Genomic DNA, 21,088 nt, shown 5'->3' with positions numbered 1-21,088 from the left:
AGAAAGCTCTTATAATTTATGTTTACTCTACAATTATACAAGGATAGTTATGTCCACAAGTAGCAAGCCATTCTTAGTAAACAATATGCTAAGATCTTGCTGACCACTAATCCGATTAGGATCTCCTTTTCATTGAAGCTTCTTTTATGTCCATGGAAGGTTAATAACTCTTTTAGAAAAGGATAACTCACCCTCCTAAGAGAAATCGCCTCTAGAAAATAAATCAATCACCTCGTCTGTTTGAAACCATTATTACGATTCTAACATGCCTAAATCAAGAAACAGATCCTGGTTATTGAAGAGCTTCGCTTTAAATAATTTTACTAATTTTAGAAAGGAATTTATTGTCAATGTTAACATTGTATTAGCTTTCATTTTTTTTTCTTCATAAAATCAAAGAAACACTTAAATATAATATTTTCATAGTGACTTAACAAAATTATCCAGGTATGGTTTAATTTTATCAAGATCTCTGTCTATCCAGGCAGCCTTCATAAGGATCTTATCTATTCCCTGAAATTATACATAATTGAGTTGGTAACAGTATTTTCAGTATGGCTTCGAACCCGATTAATATCCGCAGGATTAGAAACGGTTACGTATACCATCGTGTTACATTCCATTGAAAACAAATTTTTAAATAAAATCATAAAATTAATACTAGGGGCTAAAAAAACTGGTTTTAATCTTAAAATTTAGTATTTTAATATCCGCGGAAAATATTATGGAGGGAATAACAATCCTCCCTTCGCTATGAAATTTTTACCCTAGTGGTAAGATCAACCCCCCCCCCCCCTCCCCAACAAAAAAAGCTAAGGAACCTTCCCACCGCCCTCTGTATAACATACCTGAGAAAGTGATCTTTCAATGCCAGCTATTTCGTGCTCCTAAATTTAATATTTTTATCATCAAGATAAAGTAGTAAGGTTTTTTGTCCACTCCAAAGCTCAATATTTCTATAGCTACGATAAGAGCTGATTGAGATTTTGATTCACATAGGCTCTGCGTTGGTTTCAGGCTTTTTATTTTAGATTTAAGCCTTGGGATGGTTTAATGCTATTCTGCACCCTTCTTGCACCATAGCATACAGGGGCACGCCCGCTATTTATTAAAATATAGTATTAAAAGTGCTCTTATTAAAGGTGCTTTGTCTCAAAATGGTTATTAATCTTCCCATGACCTATGAGTAGCTACTTGTATAGGAGAACCATATCGGTTCAGTGGTTAGCGAAATCCTTCGGTACGCACAGACAAACACACATAGAGATCCTTTTACTTTTCTATAAGGATAAATTCCAAAGGATGAATTTTTACCTTAAAAAACTGTTTAATATTTTCTACATGAGAATCATGGTGGAACTGCTCAGTTACACCTTTGACCAGCGAGCTCATCAGATGTCCACTTCCATACCTGGCATTTAACATACCAATGTTCTCCTAAATTGAATGGAATTTGTTTCATTATTCAAAAATTGTTTGTCTTTTTTTAATGCAGGTAAGAACAAGACATTACCAAAGTTATTAATCTGCTCCAATTTTTCTACATGCTAGATACCAACGTTGTATCTTTTGTTATCAAACAGTTGCTTCGTCCCTAGCATTTATGGGGCGGTCAGGATAGGTAAAAAGAATAAAATCATCCAAAGGAGTAAAAAATTGTCCTGAAAAGTTAAACCCATTAGCAATCTTCGGGATTGTCTTGGTAACTATGTGGTGTATGTCTGCCTACCTGGATTCGATCCCAGGTCCCCTTATTCCTAATGTGAAACGCACGAAGACGACTTTTTGTGCTGATCGTTTACATGGCATCTCCCTTGAGAGACGCGCACCAAACATAAACAAAGCCATTGTTTTGTTTATATTACGCACGAGCTGTTGTTATGATAACCAACATGCTCACACTGATGACGAAACTAAAGAAGCTATAAAGAAAAGTAAAGCATCAAAAGCCGTAGGTCCTGATAACATCACCAATTTACACCTTAAACACCTGGGAAATAAAGGTATTTCTTTTCTAACCAAAATATTCAACCTTTCCTTAAATTCCAGCATAATACCATCAATTTGGAAACAATCAATAATCTTCCCACTTTTAAAACCTGGCAAAGATCCTTCTGACTCTAAATCCTACAGACCTGTGTCCATCCTCTGTCCTGCAATCAAGATACTTGAGCGCCTTGTGCTTCCAACCTTGGATCACCATCTTAAAGTTCCAACTTTTCAACATGGTTTTCGGAAAAACCACTCTACCATCACAACTCTACATGATTTCAACGAACATGTATGTAAAGGTTTTAATCAGAATCTACCCCCTGACAGAACTCTGCTCGTGCAACTTGACCTTTCAAAAGCATTTGATATGGTAAATCACGATAAGCTTTTGAAAGGACTTAATGATTCTGACCTTCCACCACACCTTAAAAGATGGTTAAATTGTTACCTGAGAGGTAGACAATCTAAAGTACAGTTTAGAAATAAACTATCAACATCCAGGAATGTCCGCACAGGTGTACCTCAAGGGGCAGTTACCTCTCCCCTTCTTTTTTGCTTTTACCTTGCAAATATTCCTGACCCACCAGAAGATATCTATATTATCCAATATGCCGATGATATCTCCATATACACTTCTGGCGTTGATATCCAGGCTTTAACCATCAAGATAAATGCATACCTGGATAAACTACTTGATTTTCTGGATGAAAGAGAACTCCTGGTTTCTCCAGAAAAATCTACAGTCACTCTTTTCTCACCCGATACCAAAGATTACAAAATACACCCTCAAGTCTTTCTTAGAAATAATTTAATCTCCCTTGAAAACAAGCCAAAGTTATTAGGAGTAGTATTTGACTCGCTCCATAAATTTTGTCATCACACTCAGTCTTCCATTAATAATGCTAAACCAAAGATTAATATCCTGAAATGCCTGGCTGGATCAGACTGGGGACAGGATAAAGAAACCCTAGTCAACACCTATAAATCTATTGGCAGAAGTGTCTTAGAATATGGGTGTCCCATCTGGAGCTCTATAATTAGCCCTAGTCAATGGCAAAATTTACAAACTATCCAAAATCAAGCTCTTAGGATAGCCACTGGCTGCTTAAAAATGTCCAGCATAGATCATCTCCATCAAGAAACAAAGGTTCTACCCCTACAACCCCATGCTCAGCTTATTACCAAACAATTCCTGCTCGCTTCACACTTACCTGGCCACCCTGGACAGAAGCACCTGGATCGCCCCCCAGACCCAAGACAGATGAAAAAAACTGCCCTCCAATATAGAAACGAAATTAGACGCATTACTCCTATTACAAATAAACCAGAGTTAAAAAGAGGCCTTAAATCTCTGCACACAAAAACCGTTGCAACTGTTAAAAACAAATATAAGAACAACAGAGTCCTCAACTTCAAACCCCCAGAAATTAGTAAATCAGAGAACACACTAACTAAAAAGGCCCGCTGTTCTCTGTCCCAACTCAGATCTGGTTTTAGCACTAAAGTGAATGACTACAATCACCGTATCAACGAAGAAATTGACAACAAATGCCCAGCTTGTCAAGTTTCCCCTCATGATGTCCCCCACCTTTTCAACTGCAACTCCAACCCTACAGATCTGAATCCTATCGACCTTTGGAAAAAACCGAGGAAAGTAGCAAGATTTCTACAGCTAGATGGCAACCCTGAACCAGACCGATGAAATGGCTACACACACACACATGATAATGAAAACTCATGTTTTGTATGAAATGTGTTGTTAGCCGTGCTTTATTTTCCCTCATATGCTTCCTGGCTTGATGTGTTCAATATCTAGGTAATTTTCTTTTACGTAAAAAACTGGATGTTGGAATATTAAGATTTTTTTTGTTTAAGTACAATAGAATTTATTTTCCTTTAATTTTCAAAGAAAGACCAATTATTTTTAAACTTATTATGTATGCGATTATTTTTATATCCATTTATGATAATTTTATTCGTTTGCCAAATAATTCTATTATGTTTTTATATGGATTTATGCAATTTTGAGTATTTTCATTGAATTATTTTCTTTGTTCTCATTTCAAAACACGAAACCTATTATTTTAATAATAAACAACTATTTGTAACACTGCCTAGTTCACTGGGGAAGTAGAGGATGTCTGCTCTGTGTCGAGCATAATATCTCGGAAATGGCTATTGTCTATCCATATTCCTTGACAGGGATCTTTAGCTTCAGGCAAAAAACTTATACTTTATAATTTAGAATTATAATGCAGATTTTTTGGGTGAATCTTGGGCTAGAATTTTTCATTTAAATTTACAAATAAATTTTAAAAAAATAAGATAAAAAGTAGGTAGATATTTAATGAAACATTCCAATCAATATTAAACAGTTATTTTTGTGTATTTTGTTAACCGTTTACAAAATCCTTATTCTGAACTTCTATCATTACTTTATTACAGTATTAGCGGTTACGCCTCTAGAGGCCTCTAGGGCACTTGAGAAGGAGGGAGTCGAATTCGGTTACCTATTTTTTTGTTTTAGAGTTAAAACGAAAAAGTAAAACAAAAATTTTTTTTGGGAGGAGAATTTTTTTTTGATGTGGTATTTTTTTCTATGGGCGATTTCTCTTGGGAGGGTTGTGGTACCCTCCCCCAAAATAGTTATAAACCTTCCCAGGACCTATGAGAAGCTACCTTGTTAAGGAGAACCCGATCGGTTCAGCGGTTAGCGAGATCCTTCGGTACAGACACACGGACAAACACACATTCTGTTACTTTATTATAAGGATTTTTACTTACCTTAAAAGCTTGCCATGCCAGTTGTCTTCCAATGGGGTTTTGTGCCACAGCAACAAACATAAAAATAGCATCCTGGGCTCGAACCTTGTCACTCAGGGCAAATTCTAGTCCACTTTTCAAAATATCCTGAAGAAGATTATGTCATGTTAAATCTAGGCTAGGGAGACATTGGACTGTTTATTACACTAGTCCCCAAAGTTTTCTAATAACGTGTTCTTATTCTTTTACTTAACGACTTTGGGGACTTTTATTGAATTTTGATGGGTTGGTTCGTTAAATTGAGTGTCCAAATGTTTCAACCAGTAATTGTAATCTACAGAAGGGCTACTTTTGTGTATCATCATTGAGGATGTACATTAATTTAGTTATTTTTAGCACTGGAAACCTCCTTATTTTTTCTTTGTTTGTTTATTACTTTAGGTCATATTAAATTGGGTTCTCTGGGTAGCCCTGCAGGGCTGCAACAAAGCAGGTATAGGCATCGCCCGGTTAGGTCATATTCGGAAAAATCATGTATGTATAGCATTGTATTATACAAAGACAATTTTCCACGAATATCTAAAAAAGTTAGCGGCCTCTCGGAACTAATAAAACTGGTTTTAATCTTATAATTATATTTTTTAATATCCGCGGAAAGCTGTCTATAATACGATTATTCCTTACCTTGTTAGAAAAAGAAGCCAGACCTTTCCTTAGAATCCTAAGTTTTTCCTGGCTGGATTCTGTGTCCTGGTATAGTTGAATAAGCTGGTCATAATAGATTACTTTGCCACTTTGCCCTATACATTCATATGCAGGCTCTCTAAATATTTTAAAATTATTGAATCACATAACATAATAGATATAAGTAGATTATACGTGGAAATTATGACAGGGGAAAATTGTCATTAATTTAGGTTGCTAACATAAATCATGTTCGTTTATCCAGTAGGAGGAGAGGGGGAGGGGTAAAGGGGTAGATGGTGGGATCGTTATTTTAGCCAGCTACGAGTTTTCCTCTTTCAGGGTATATGAAACTCTAGTGTAAGATCCAAGTAATAATAAATCCATTTCTCTATATTATGTATATGTTACCTTAAATCAGGTTGAAGTAATTGAGTGCCATCCACATGTTTGTGAAACCTGACTTCTCCCTCCTTGATTATATCCGTATCTCCGGCCAAACACAGGATGGACAGAACTTGACAGCGGAGCAGAGAATTATGGTGGTCGTCTTCCAGAGACGAATTCCAGGAAAACTAAATATTATAAATAACTATTCTCGTATCCATTCGAATCCGGTGGATATGAACAAGTTCTTATCTATACGAAAAAATATATCTAGCATCGTATTATATCCAGCTATCTACGAATATAAAAATGTACAATCATAAGATGAAAACCAGTTTTTAGGCCCGTGCCTTCGGTACCTCAGGACTAAAAAGACTGGTTTTAATCTTATAATAGTACATTCTATATCCGCGGAAAGCTGCTTATAATACGATGCGAGAAATAACTATTATCACATCGTATTATAACCGGCTTTTTGCAAAAATTAAAATTTAAAAATTATGAAAACCAATTCTGTTATCCCCTAAAGGCCGAATGTCCGAGTTAACAAAACTAGTGTTTATATTTTTTATTTCAATATTCGTAGAAAAATGTATATAAGAACTAAAAACCAGTAATTACCCATCAAATATTAATTCAAGCTACACAAAGTTTAGTACCTACTTACTGTTTTTTAATCTATTAAAACTTTCCCTTCCTATATACCTAAATATTTTTTAAAAATTACCTTTGCCTTAAGATTTGCATACAATGTGATAATAAACTGGTTCAGCTGTTGCTGGCATGTTTGTCCTAACATAATGGATGTATAATATACGTGGATATATTGACAGGGAAAACTATTCGTCAATTTAGCTTGCTAACGTGGACCTCATTTACTGGTCATTTCGGTCATCCAGTAGGAAAAGAGAAAATGGTATATCCTCATTTTAGCCAGATAAGATGATTTCTTTATCAGAGAACATGAAAATTGTGCAATATCCATGTAATAATATATCCATTGATTCCTGACAGAACATTGTGTAGCAGGATCAAGTTGTCAGTTATGTTCTTCCATACTATATAGCTACTCTCATTCTAAATTAACAAGAATCATAACATTCATAAACAGCGGTAAAAAACAAACCATAATTATTATAGAGTGTAAGAACTTAATAGGCAGAATATTATTTTGAAAGTCTAAACAAAATTGTACATATATTTGTTGTAAATTTGCTTAACTACAGGATACTGTAAAATAGCAAAGTTTCATTTTTAGGATTTGATTAAGGTGATGCTTCACTTATAATATTGTACATTGTAGTCCTAGGAATCATTATTCCAAAATTAAAAAAGTTGTTGTCAAAAGGTTAAAAATCAGCATGTTTTAAATGCTACGCTTCCTAAATCGTACCTAACTCATAACGGAATCATAATGCAAAGTTTGAAATCGATAGGACAATTCTGTAATATCCAAATTAATGAAAAGAGCTATCCATTACAGAAAGCTTCTCATGTATACTCACAGTAAAGTTGTGTACAAGTGCAAGCCAGTCTGTTGTTTCTGCTTGACCAGCCAGCACCAGTGAGAAGAGGTCATCAACAAGATTCAGACGGTCAAGTGGTGAGCTAATATCACCTCTCTAAAAAAAATAAATTAAATGCCTCATTTTTTTAATACCTTGTGAAAATAGATAGGTAGGTACATATGTTATAACTTTTTGCACAAGATTTTAATATATTCTGATAAAGTGATACTCTCAGTTGTCCAATATAGCGTTACCCCCCCCCCCCATCCACCCACTTTACTACATCCCCTCACTTCCTACTTAATAAACGAACAGACCAATAAATGAGGTTCATATTAGCACCTACCTCTTGAAACAATGTATATAAAATATATATAATTTGTCGTAAAATTGGGTTGGGAGGTATCGTTATTTTAGCCAACTGCAAGTATTACTTTTCAAAGTACATGAAAATCTGATGCAACTGTGGTAATACGGCAAACAGACGGACGGGCAGTTTACAGAATTGCTACGCAGTGACTTATCATAACAAGCCTTCTGCACTAATCCCATTATATCACCATTTACCTCATGACCGCCGGTGACCCCGCTGTCCAGCGGTCAAACTGGCCTGCCTACATATGGGGAGGGGCACGGACACGCAGCTATCACGCGCCCCTCACGCAATTATACAACCGGGAGGCGCTGCCTCCCCTTTTACCACAGCTGCCCCCGCAGCCTGTCTACTGCCGTGGGCTAAGCCCTTGTGTCCCACACCCCCTTCAAACCTAACCATTGTTATAATCTGTTGTATATATATAGTAAACATCCATTGTAAATATTATTCAGTTAAATATATAATTTCTGTATGACTAAATCCTGCTAGTTTGTTTTTGGTAGAATAATTCAAGGCTAAGGCTCGTTGGACTCGAACTCGCAACCCGTGAGCTGAAACGTTCGGCTTACCACACAACATCCAATAATAATTAAATTAAATTTACCCGAAGTGCTGTCAGTAATCTATCCATATCAGGCTTGCTATAATCAACTCTAAAATGAATATTATCAGTATCTAAGGAAACTTAAGGTTTAAGAAAATGGACGCTTAATTGTGACACACTCCTAATTATGATAAGAAAACTAACCTTAAATTATTTATAGTCTTTATTTGTTACTATTCGTGGCTACAGTACGTTAGTGTTGCTAAAGCCACAGAGACAGCTACTTTTGACAATTTTAACGTAAAACCTTTGAAATTGAGGTTTATTTATAAATAATAATCAAATTATTAACTGAATGTTTTTCGTATGTATTTAAATGTAAAATTTTTTTGTACACACACGTAATGAAGAGAAAAAAAGTCCCGTCACGTCTGTATTAGGTATGTTGCCTGCCAAACCTTGTAAGTGACATTTTTAAATAAATAAATACTTAATTGTAATTTTGTGTAAAAAAAACTTCCAAAATTAGGCATAATAAATAATTAAGACGGCTACGGCAACGGCTACGGTTACGACTACAACTATGGCAACGGCCACGGTCACAGCTACAGCTACGGCAACGACAATGGCTACACATTTAAAGATCCAGCTCTGTATTGCTACCTGTAATAACCAGTGAAATCTGGATTTAGTTTGAACCAATCATCAACAGAACAATTTTCAATTATAATTTTCATTTCCACCTCTTCAAGAATAACCTTAAACAAATGTTTTTGGACAATGGCCGATAAATTGATGTACATACCCAATGATGATACACAAAATTACCCCTTCTGTAGACAACAATTAGTGGATGAATCGTTTGGAAACCCAAGTAAATGAACCAACCAAATAAAATTCAATAAAAGTTCTTAAGAGTTTTAAACCAACGAATATAAAAACATTCAAGTTAAGGTTTTGATGGTGATTTTTGTCTTCTAAATCTGTCTTATACATGAGAAAAATATTATTCAGAGCAGTTATTCTAAATCCATTTGGGAATCATTCGCCAATCTTTCTGGAGGTTAAGAGGCCCTTAGAAATAAACAGATTAACAAATTACAGAAAAAAAAACATAATAACCATATTTTTAAATGGGTTGAAAGGAAGAAAGCTTTCTTTAAAAGGCATACCTAATCTAGAAGTAAACAAGAAAACATAATTTTTCCAGTATGGGTTCAAAACCGATTAATATCCGATGGATTAGACCATAAACTGAAAACTATGTATAGCATCAAATGTCCACGGAAGGCCGTCTATAATACATAACTGTTACCTTAGCAACTTCTTTTCCACCATTTGAAATAATTGAAATAGGAATTTTCCAAATAGTTTGTTCCTTGCTAGTCTTGTCTTCAATCAATGAATGTTTCCGTTGTTTCAGAGTTACTATTCTGTTAGTCCCTTCTTGCCTAAACAAATAAAAAAGATGGGTAGATTTTTCTGGTAGAATCCGTAAAGGTGTATGTTTTAAGGCTTAAAAATAGTAGTAGAACGATAATATTCACTAAATACGTTTATTTCTTATTGAAAAAAAATAAACATAACATAAATTTTTATCGTTCTACTACCTACTGTTTTTTACTTATAACACATAACCTTTACGGATTTTACCCGAAACCTACCCCTCTTTTAGTTAAAAAATTCTACATTAGAATCTAGGGTTAACAATACAGAGGGAAGGAACATTTTACCTAATGTAAGTTATATTGATACCCAAATTTTTGGTGCTTGACATACAAAATCTAATTTGTTGGCTTGAAAACCTTGGATACTTTTATCAAACCCTGATAGATTGGTACAATTTTTAGCAGTGTTAAATAATTTTGATTTACAAATATGGGTATTTAGTTTATCATAATTGGGGATATACATAAATTATTGCACAAAATAAAAGGGAGATAAAACTCAAAAACGAAAAAGTTAAAATCAATACATAGGTAAAATATTTAAAAGTTTCTATGACAAAATGTTTAAAAAAAGAATAAACCTGGATTGTACATGAATAGCTGGATACCCAAGCTTACTAGTCCAGTTGGACATCATATCTGCAACAGGTTTCCCACTCTCAGATTCCAGCTCCTTCCACAGATCCTGAATATATTATCAATATGCTTTAGCAAATATGGACATGAAATATATTAGAAGTTCAGTTGAACATAACGAAAGACGTCAAAAATGGTTCCTACTGCTGCTATGTCAGATGCGCGGCATTATTTGACTGAGTATGGGGGACTGTCTTGGCCCAAAATAGGCGCAACTAATTACCATGCACAGTTAGGACTTGTAGACAAAGGTTGTGCAATCAAATAGTTTGTTATCTGTTGAGTGTTGCTTAACCTAATACCCCGGGTGTTTGGACAGAAAAGGAGAGATTTGGCTCCTCTAAAAAGAGTACCTAGGTAACTGCAAAAATACGCATTTTCATTATTTTTTTTTCTACCTCAGTTTTAGCATTCATATGCTGATACTTGGTGAGATATTTCTGAAGACCTTTCTTAACAGAATCCTCACCTAACCAGGTGTACAACATTCGCAGGATGGAACCACCCTAAGAATTCAAAATTAATGGATACTGAATAATATACATGGATATTATGACAATTGACGTTAATTTAGGTTTCAATCATGGAACTCCCGTATTTGTCAATTCGATCATCAGGTACGAGGGGAGGGGATTGGGTAAAGGGGAAATCATTACTTTAGCCCGATGCCTGTTTCACTTTATTAGAGAACATAAAAATCTGGTGTAAGGTTTAGGTAATAATATACCTATCCATTTCAAAATTTAAAATACTAGGTTTGTAAACTAACCCTCCCTGAAATTTATTTTAGAGCTGAAATGGAAAGAAGAGGCGGGTCAACGTACCCCCTCATCCTCCCTTTAGAGATCCCTGAAAGCCTCTAGGAGCATATCCTAGTACCTCATAATTCATGAAATGCTAAAATATTTCATGTTATTTTATACAACATTTTCTTTTATTTTGAGTTAGTTACGAAACTTACTTTAAGTTAACCATTTTAAGAAATGAAAACATAAATAAAGAAGTTTTTAAAAAGTACATGTGTACTAGTGTAGATATGTAATTATAACCTTTGAATATGATATAGCATCAAAAATCTGGTTGATATCTGCAGGATTTTTTACATCAACCTCAATAGGATGACTGCTTGCCAAACAATCCAGGTTCAAAGCCTAGAATTATAGCTACAATGAATATGATTTTACTTATTTAAAAGAGGTAGGATGTCTAGGTGTGTGTCTGTAAAAACAAAAGATCACACTGACCGTCCGTTGGACGTAATAGGTTCTACTTTTCCGGACGTCTCAGACAAGTTCTATTACTGGTAAATCAAGAAATGTAGAGTTTTAAGAAATTTACGTATCTTGCATGTTCTGCAAATAATCTTTTTTGGAATAAAGATAACTTGTTCTCGTATTCATTCGAATCCGGTGGATAGGAACCGGTTCTCATCAATACGAAAAAACTATGTCTAGCATCGTATTATATCCAGCTTTCTACGAATATAAAAATGTACAATCATAAGATTAAAACCGTCGGAGGCACCGGCTAAAAAAACTGGTTTTAATCTTATAATTGTACATTCTATATCCGCGGAAAGTGGTTTATAATACGATGAAAGAAATAACTATTATTTTCTTTTTAGTTATGTATAAATACAATAAGAGACTATAGACTACCAAAATATCTTCAAACTTTAACAACATTTGTATTAGACTGGTGGAGTGCAGAGATCTAAAGGGATTAGACAACGGCAGGTAAATTGATGTTGATCCCGATAAATGATACACCAAATTATCCCTTTTGAAGAATGCAATTAGTGGTTGAAACTTCAAAATTCAATAAAAATTCAATTAAAGAAACCTTACAATATAACTTTGGTGACTAGAGTAATAAACAGCCCAATATCCCCTCACTCCCAGTATAGAGTAGCTTTGCTGGTAAGATAAGGAGTTACCCTAATGAGAGTGTCAGGTACAAACTGTTGGAAAACTGTTAATTCAGGGTAAATGTGGTCGGTAGCCAGATACTGCAGAAAACTAGCAAATCCTTAACAAAAACAAATAATAACAAGAATCAAATTCATTATGCCTCACATATTATAATTATGATATACAATACTAGCGGCTACGCCCCTAGAGTCATCTAGCTGCCGATAGAACGTTATCTTTTCAATCTATTTTAAGATCAGCTGTTAACCAAAAAAAACTACTTTGTAAAGAAGAACCATATCAGTTCAGTTATAAGCGAGATCCTTCGGTATAAACATACAAACACACAAACAGACAAACATCCTGTTACTTTAGTATAATGATTTTCATATATATTTTGTTATGTAGGTTTCTATAGATCATTCTAATGATATTAAAATGAAAATATATTATCAAATACTTTGGAAAAGTCAAAACTAAACGATTGACTGGAAGCAGGGATCTTTAGGGATAAGACAATAGCAATTAAATAACTGATTTGCTTTCCTAATGATAATGAACAAGATTTCCCCTTTTGCAGATTCAAATTATAAAATTATTATTAATCAAATAGTTCTAAAATTACTATAAACGTGACTAAATATTTAGAGGAAAAGTTAATCTTTGGATTCTAATGCAATCAAAGTCTAACAAAAGGCTATGAAATTCAACAATTTTAAAACTTAGAAATAAATAATGGGTTACTACAACTACATCTACCTTCATTTAGCCATAAGTGTGTCCACCACTCCATTGTGACCAGATTTCCGAACCATTGGTGGGCAGTTTCATGGCACACGGTGTAGGCTATTCCTTCCTAAAGTAGAATATACCTAGAAGTCAGGGATCTAAATGGATAAGACAATGGCCGATTAATTGATGTACGTTCATCCACTATGATGATACACTAACTGTAGATTACAAAAAAGTGGTTGAAACGTCTAGACATTAAACTTAATCAAAATTCATACAAGTCCCTAAAGTTGTGAAGCCAACAAATAAGAAAACGTTATTAAAAAACTTAAGAGGACTAGTATAATAAACAGCTTAATGTCCGTCTCTGGGTAGAAATTCAATATAGCAGATGCACCGTAGTCTATCTTTACTATAATGCCTAGGCCCGTCACTCCATCCGACCAGCCCGGTGGCCTCTCGTAGGGGGCCATAAAAACTGGAATTAATCTTAAAATCTTTAATTTTAATATCAGCGGAAATTTGTCTATAAGATGCGATAAATATATATTACCTGATTTCTATTTACCATAACAAAACATTATGAAAACTGTTATTGTAATAGTTGTCACGATAACACAAATTTTATTAGCTGCGCTACAAATAACCTAAGTAGTTCTTGTTATTTTTAAAAAACAAAGAAACCTTAGCAGAGGAGCTGGAGACAGAAGGGTCGACTAGTATCTTACTCTCCCTGTAACAATGGATATAAAATATACGTGGATATTACGATAGGGGAAAAATTGTCGTCAATTTAGCTTGCTAACATCGAACTCATTTTGGTCAGTTCGTACATCCAGTAGGAGGGAAGTGAGTGGGGTTTGAATGGGGTATAGATATTTTAGCCCGCTGCAGGTTTACTTCACTAGAAAAGATGAAAATCTGGTGTAAGATCCAAGTAATAATTTATATATCCATTCCTGTAAGTGACTAGTCCCCAGTTCTCCATGGCACCAAATAGAAAATCAGATACAGCAACCATGTCATACTTTTCTATAATTTGTTTGCTTATATTTTAAATCTTAAAGCAACATTAAGCTTTGGGATAAATAAATTATCAGAAAATAATAACTATTATCAATAAGACCTATAGAATATAATATTTGTTATCTAATCTTCAAGAATAAATAAATTGTTAGTGCTTTCCCTCAAAGCGCTAGCGAGTAATAATCCCCCCCCCCCCAGCCCCTTTCTAGTTATTTTCAATCAAATTGAAGGATGTGTTTTATTTTCTTTATTTCTCATCATTACTTAGGGCTACTCTGCACCAAAGTTTACCTAAAATAATAATAGGTTTAGCCTAAAGTAAAACACAAACACACGAAAAAACTAACCCTACTTTGACACTTACATAATTTTCCATTTAAATCAAAATAAGAAGGAAGTTCTGTGCTCGACTAGCCACTTGGAGCAAAACCGCAAAATGGTTTTATTTTGTTTTTTGGCTAGATCAATATCTACCAATTTCTAATTAACAATTGAAATGTAAAAACAAAGTTACAAAGAATCTAATAATTTAAAATATAAGCCAACATTCCTAAAGGATATGGAATCATGAAGAAATCTGTGAAATATTCTAGAGCTTTAATTCCACAATTACGGGCAAATTCACCTTTAACAAAAAAAAATACTCATCATTTCCAAAAATTAGGTATACCTTGTCTTTTAGAAAGCAAAGAAAACATTCCATAGGTATATAACTATCCCAAAATAATTTTCTACAATATGCAAATATGGAAATAACAACATTTTATGACTTATGTTGTTCTTTATTGTCCTATGAATCATTATTTCAAAGATGAATAGGATAACTATATCATACAAAAAGTTGTTGTTTTAAATGGACTTACGGATTTTTTAGTAAAAATTTTAGAGTTGCTGCGATTGTTAAATCGTAACTAACTGTTATGGAAATCATCGTGCAAAGTTTAAAATCGATAAGACAATTCTAAAATGTCTAAATTAACCAAAAAGCTAACCGTTACAGACGAGAGGACAGACCGACCCTGACTAAAGAAAATCTTTGCCTTGAAAGAATGGAACTATCACATTACTTTCTTTTACTTTTTTATTTGATAATGAAATGAAATAGTGTGTTTCTTCCTTGTTCTTTACACCCAACAGGAGTGTACACTCTAACTTTAATATTGTCTCTTGTCAAACCTGGATGTAGTACAATACAATCCCCCCATTCACCCCATTAGGCCATCCCCTTCCCTCCTGGATGTACAAACTTACCAATAAATTATGTCCATGTTAGTAACCTAAGGTGATGTCATAATATCCACGTATATTATATATATACCCACTAGCATCTATATTCGAAGGGATATGGAAGGGGAGAAAAATAGCCTAAAACCATACCCAGGCTTACTTATAAAACAATAAAATATCCTAAAACCACCTATGGACCAATAAGAAGCTTCACTGTAAAGGAGAACCATATCAGTTCAGTGGTTAGCGAGATCCTTCGCTACAGACAGAAAAAAATGTGCGGAATTCCTTAATATATTGTATGAAGAATCTAGCTCCTGATGGCTAACAACAACAACAACACAGACAGAAAAAAGCTTACTGCTTTATATAATAGGATTAATACAACAAGCTTAGTTCCTAGACTCCAGGGATTATAAGGGATAAGATTTATAATTTTGAATGCATCACAAATGATGACAAAACAAGATTACTCCTTCTGTAGATTAAAATTATTGGTTGAAAAAATTTAACACTACTAGTTTTGAATTGACAAAATCAAAATTTAATAAAAATACCACAGTTTTTGAGCCAACAAACTTTGGGTACCATTTGAATTATATACAGTCCAATCTGCTCCTTTATATATTTGAAGGATAAAATATGATGATAAAATAGATGGGGGGTGGGGGGAGAATTTAAATTATTGTTCTTTGTGTAAATACATCGAATATTAGGGTTAGAAATAAGTAAGTTCTTTATTGTATTGTATTATATACAGCTTTCCGCGGATATTTATATGAAATATTGTACTTTTCCTTGAATATAATCAAATTCTCCAACAACAATGGCCAAAAGGTAAGTAGACATCACTGGCGTTACTTCAAACTAAAATAAACTTACAAGTAAATGATTTTAAATTATTCATGTATTCTTAATCTTAGCATGGATCTAAATTGATAAGACAATGACGGATAAATTGATGTACATCCCTCAGTGAATATACAAAATTACCCCTTCTGTAGATTTTAATTAGTGGTCGAAACGTTTGGACACTCAACTTAATAATATAAACCAACCAACCAAAGTCCATTAAAAGTCCCCAGCGAAAATTTTAACACTCATAGTTTTAATATTATGATTGTACATTTTTACATTCATAGAAAACAACTGTATAGAATACGATACTATACATGATTTTTCAGTATGGATGAAAACAGGTTCTTATCCAGGGGATAATAATCGGTGTCTAATCCATACTTAAAAAATGTTTACCTTAACAGTCTTCACATCTCCATTAACCATCTCTTCTTTAACTGGCATGTTTGACAATATAATCCTACAAAATAAAAAGAAAATACGAAAATGATTTTAGTTCCTCTTAAAAATAAAAAAAAATAAATTCCTATTCTCTCTATCAGAGAAGGAGTGAACATTGAAATGTAAGTTTCCCAAGTATTTAAAGGAAGGAGGCGGATGTGCCACTTTTTGAAACCAATAGTAAAACGCGCATGATCTCAGCCCATAAAAGAGTTACTGCTCTAAAATTCGGCACAGCAGTTGCTTTTGTGAAGAACAGTATGGAACTGTGAAGAAACGGCGGCGGAACCGCCGCTTCCGCCGAAAACCGCCGTTTCCCGTCAAAATTTTTGTTTGCCTTTTTTTTCGCCAAATTAGACAGTTTTCAATAATCTGAGATAAACTTTTTTTCTCATAAAAATTTCTCTTATATTTTCACGTGACACTTATAATATTTCAAACATGTCAATTTTTAAAAAAAGTGTCAAGTGAAAATATAAGGGCATTTTTTATAAAAAAAGTTTTTCTCATATGATTGAAAATGGTCTATTATGGCAAGAAAGGGCAAAAAAAATTCGGCGGGAAACGGCGGTTTTCGGCGGGAGCGGTGGTTCCACTGCCTTTTCTTCACAGTTCCATATTGTTCTCAACAAAAGCAATTGCTGTGCCGAATCTTATAGCTATAAACTCTTATATGGCCTGGGCTGAGATGAAGCGCATTTTACTTTTCGTTTCAAAAAGTGGCACATCCGCCTTCCCCCCTTTTTTATACAAACATGTTATCTTATTTGGTGCCTCTAAAACTGGTTGTACTACGTTAATTTTAATATAAGGATAGTTCCAAACTTTATAACCAATAATTTTAATCTACAGAAGGTAAAGAATGTCATTGGGGGATAAAGTTAATCTACAATGTCAGAGCAACATATTAGATTATGTAATTTTGATTTTTATGCGAGTCTGTTGGTTACCTACTAACCTAGTCTTCAGAATAGTGTTAAAGACGAGAAAAGTGAATCTACAATACTTAATTCTAAGCAATATTAACTAGAAAAAAGCGATGAATTTCAACCACAAGAGTCAATATAGGTTCCTTTTTCCTATCCTGGATAAAAAAAAACGATGGGTGTAAAAATAATAAAACACCCCTCTCGCTGTTTGAATAACGCCCACCAAAAGCTCAAACCCTCTCGATTTTTATATAAGGAAAGTGTCAAAATTAAAATCTTTTTTTAATAATAAAATTTTCATTAATGATTGTTATTCATACCTGTCCGTAGGACCTGTAACGGTGACATTAAATGTCGCCTTCCAGGCTGGTTCATCCCAACAGGGGAACGCCTGTCTGGCATCCGTAGACGCAAACTGGGTTACAGCTGCGTACCTGGATTATTAAGCAGATAAAGAGGGGACAATGGGTTGTTTTTTACACTAGTCCCCAAAGTTTTTAAATAGCGTTTTCTTATCCATATTGGCTCTACAACTTTGGGGACTTCAGTGATTTTAAATTTGTTGGATCATTACTTTGAGTGTTTAATCGCTTTAATGAATAGGTAGATAATTTTATTTACAGAAGGGGTATTTTGTTTATCATCATTGGGGATGTACATCAATTTATCAGTCATTGTCTTATCCCTTAGATCCCTGAATATTAAGATATAACAAACAGAGACTATCATTCTAATAAAAAAATAAAAAAGAAAAAAAATAACAAATAACAAAAACAAAAATAAAGACTTGATTTTTAATATGGTAAGTTTTTCACATTTTTTAATTAAAAAAGTTATTTAAATGTTATCTTTAAAACAATATTTAAATAATTAAATGTGACATCGACATGAAATACCTTTGTTCACCATTAATAGAGTATTTGCTTCTATAAAATCCCCGCATTTGATCATTAAGTATTCCAGTGTATATTATATCCAGTTTACACTTTCCAGGAGACAGAACAGAGCCTATATTATATATAAAAAAAAGAGTTAATAAGTCCATGTGCTTTATGCAATACATAAAATACAAGGAAAACAGCATTTTTAATAAGAAAAGAAGGGAATTTCCTGAAAGTGACTGTAAAGCACTGACCTCCCACCCACACTACACTTAGTTTTTACACTTCGGAATTGTTTCGTGCATACGTTATTTTCAGGTATTCATAATGAATAAACTAATCTGAAGTTATAGACTTTCAGCAATGTAGGTATGTTATTTTAAAATCTGTTAAGTAAAAATGAAAAATGTTCGGTGTCAATCGAATAACTTGTTATCTATAATACTAAGTAGAACGATGTCTGTCTGTCCCTTAAGATCTCAATAACCACTGAACCGATCGGATTCTCCTCTTCAGGGTATATGCCTATTGGTCCTGTAGTGGTTTTAAGCTTTTTTCTTGGGGGAAGCGACACCCCCAACCCCCTAAAAAAATAAAAATTCACCCCCCCCCCAAAAAAAAATAAAAAATCTGGTGCTGCGCCCATAATTTATGGGCAGCATAAATTTAATTAATTTTTTTTTATTTATTTTTAAAAAATTACCTAATGGGGCAAAGCCCCTACAGGCTAGGGGCGAAGCCGTTAGTATAATATTATATTGGTATACCTATAAATGTATAAGTATTAAGTATAACTAGCAAATTGTGTTCTGTTTTGTAGGGACTCGGCTGTGTTTATATTTCCGACGCTATTAGCTATTTGTAAAGACCCAATACAAAATCGAGACAGGGTCCCCGTCCTGTGGGCAGAGTACATTCCCCCTCTATTCTTATACTTTAATGGTTTACCTAATCTTAATATCAGTCTTTCATTAGCTTCATCCAATTGAACAGCCGAATCATCCAGTTTCTTTTCATCAACAGACACAGATTCAATGCAAAGATTTTTAGCATTGCAAACAATTTCATTGGTGTCCTTCAAAATGTCTAATTCAATCACGCTTTGACCCCTAAAAAGATATGAATAAGACATAACAATCCTTATACTAAAGTAACAGGATGTTTGTCTGTTTGTTTGTCTGTGTATCTGTGTGTCTTGAAGGATCTCGCTAACCGCTGAACCGATCGGGTTCTCCTTAACAGGGTAGCTTCTCATAAGTCCCGGGAAGGTTTATAACTATTTTTTTGGGGGGTGGGACACCCCCAACCCCCCAAAAAATGAAAGATACCCCCCCCAAAAAAAAAAAAAATTTCCACCCCCCAAAATATTTTTTTTTACTTTTTCTTTTAAAATCTAAAATAAGAAATTGGGTTATCAAATTCGACTCCCCTCTCTTAAGTGCCCCTAGAGGCCTCTAGGGGCGTAGCCGCTAGTTTCTAATAAAGCAAAACATAAAAATCAGGTTGTTAAGAGAAACAAATACAGAATAACAAAGCATTCATATTAATTAATTTTAAGTCTAAACCATATCGGTTACGCGGTTATCAATATTCTTCGGTATAGACACACACACACACACAGCACTTACTTTATTATAGGGATAATAATTTTCGTAAGAAAAATTGTTAACCTAAACGTAAAATTAACCAAATTCGGTTGGAGATGTAGATCGTAGTTTATAGGTTTTAGATTGGTTGGTAGCCTATAATTTTCAGCCCCATTCTCTTTGCTCATTTTTCAGAACAGTTTTATACTGATCTGAAATACAAAATTTTGATCATTGAAAAAAATGAAGTAGAGGGTTTCGTCGTATTTTCACAGTAGGTTATTTTAGATTAGGTTATGTAAAAGTTATTAATGATTGCCCCGCAGGGTTAGAGACACCCGCTAGAAATGGGAGAAAGGCTACTATGCAAAAATACGGGAAACCCGCTACTTCATTTTCTTTCCATGATCCTAAATTTTTTAAAGAAACAATTTCATTTTTCAAACAAAAGAATGACAACATCTCTAAAAGCGAATCGATCATTATTAAAATTTAATTATAGAGTATCGCATTGAATAGAAAAAAATATTTAGAATCTTTCTCTACCAATAAATTACTTCAATTACATTTACAAACTTAATGAAAGACGCATCGCCTGTAGTAAGAACCTTATCGTCATTGGAATCAATTTTCCGGCCAAAAACAAGTTAATGGGATCGACATTAAATTATAAAACATTATTACATATAAACAAATTATAATGTCAAAAATACGTTCTTGAATTTATCTAAAGATGTTAATGTTACTAAATATCAATTAAAATTAATTTTTCACCATTATTTTTATACATCAATTGACAAAATTAACGAAATAATATGTATAATCTGTACTATGTTTACTTTTTCTGTCTGCTACTAAAATTCAAAGTAATGTTTACATTTAAATTAAGAACCGGTTTTGCAATTTATTTTGACCAATCAGAGTTAAGTATTTAAATTGTGTATGCCAATAGAAATTAGATAATTATTTTGGATAAGACTTTTAGGGAATAATGATAAACTTTTATGAAAAATATATTTTTTTCTTGGAAAATAAAGCAGGTAGGGAAGACAAAGAAGGTTGTTTATTACAATAGTTCCCAAAGCCTATAATTTCTTATTCGTTGGATTAACAACCTGACTTTTCATTGAATTTTGATTAGTTGGTTCAAATAGAAGAGT

General features: G+C 33.7%; 1 protein-coding gene across 1 annotated transcript; it reads right to left on the bottom strand.

The window, feature by feature from the left end:
- Positions 1-327: 327 nt before the first annotated feature.
- LOC145327143 (puromycin-sensitive aminopeptidase-like) lies at positions 328-20,142 on the bottom strand. Its single transcript, XM_080170707.1, has 27 exons — positions 20,013-20,142; positions 19,291-19,451; positions 18,358-18,469; positions 17,782-17,895; positions 16,488-16,551; positions 16,033-16,100; positions 15,126-15,184; positions 14,560-14,634; positions 13,946-14,015; positions 13,665-13,719; positions 13,008-13,104; positions 12,275-12,366; positions 11,388-11,489; positions 10,737-10,844; positions 10,284-10,387; positions 9,570-9,705; positions 8,918-9,012; positions 8,315-8,363; positions 7,332-7,448; positions 6,836-6,903; positions 6,554-6,620; positions 5,851-6,014; positions 5,440-5,578; positions 4,777-4,902; positions 1,315-1,437; positions 849-887; positions 328-513 (listed from the first exon to the last, which is right to left on the bottom strand). Exons 1-27 carry the CDS (start codon positions 20,114-20,116, stop codon positions 421-423), a joined length of 2,601 nt encoding a protein of 866 aa, XP_080026833.1. The 5' UTR covers positions 20,117-20,142; the 3' UTR covers positions 328-420.
- Between the last annotated feature and the right edge of the window lie 946 nt (positions 20,143-21,088).

The sequence above is a fragment of the Acartia tonsa genome, chromosome 8 (genome assembly GCF_053477335.1).
Source record: "Acartia tonsa isolate MP-2025a chromosome 8, ASM5347733v1, whole genome shotgun sequence".
In the NCBI taxonomy this organism is placed as follows: Eukaryota; Metazoa; Arthropoda; class Copepoda; order Calanoida; family Acartiidae; genus Acartia; species Acartia tonsa.
The sequence above is the reverse complement of the archived record's forward strand: the minus strand, read 5'-3'. Positions and strand labels throughout refer to the sequence as shown.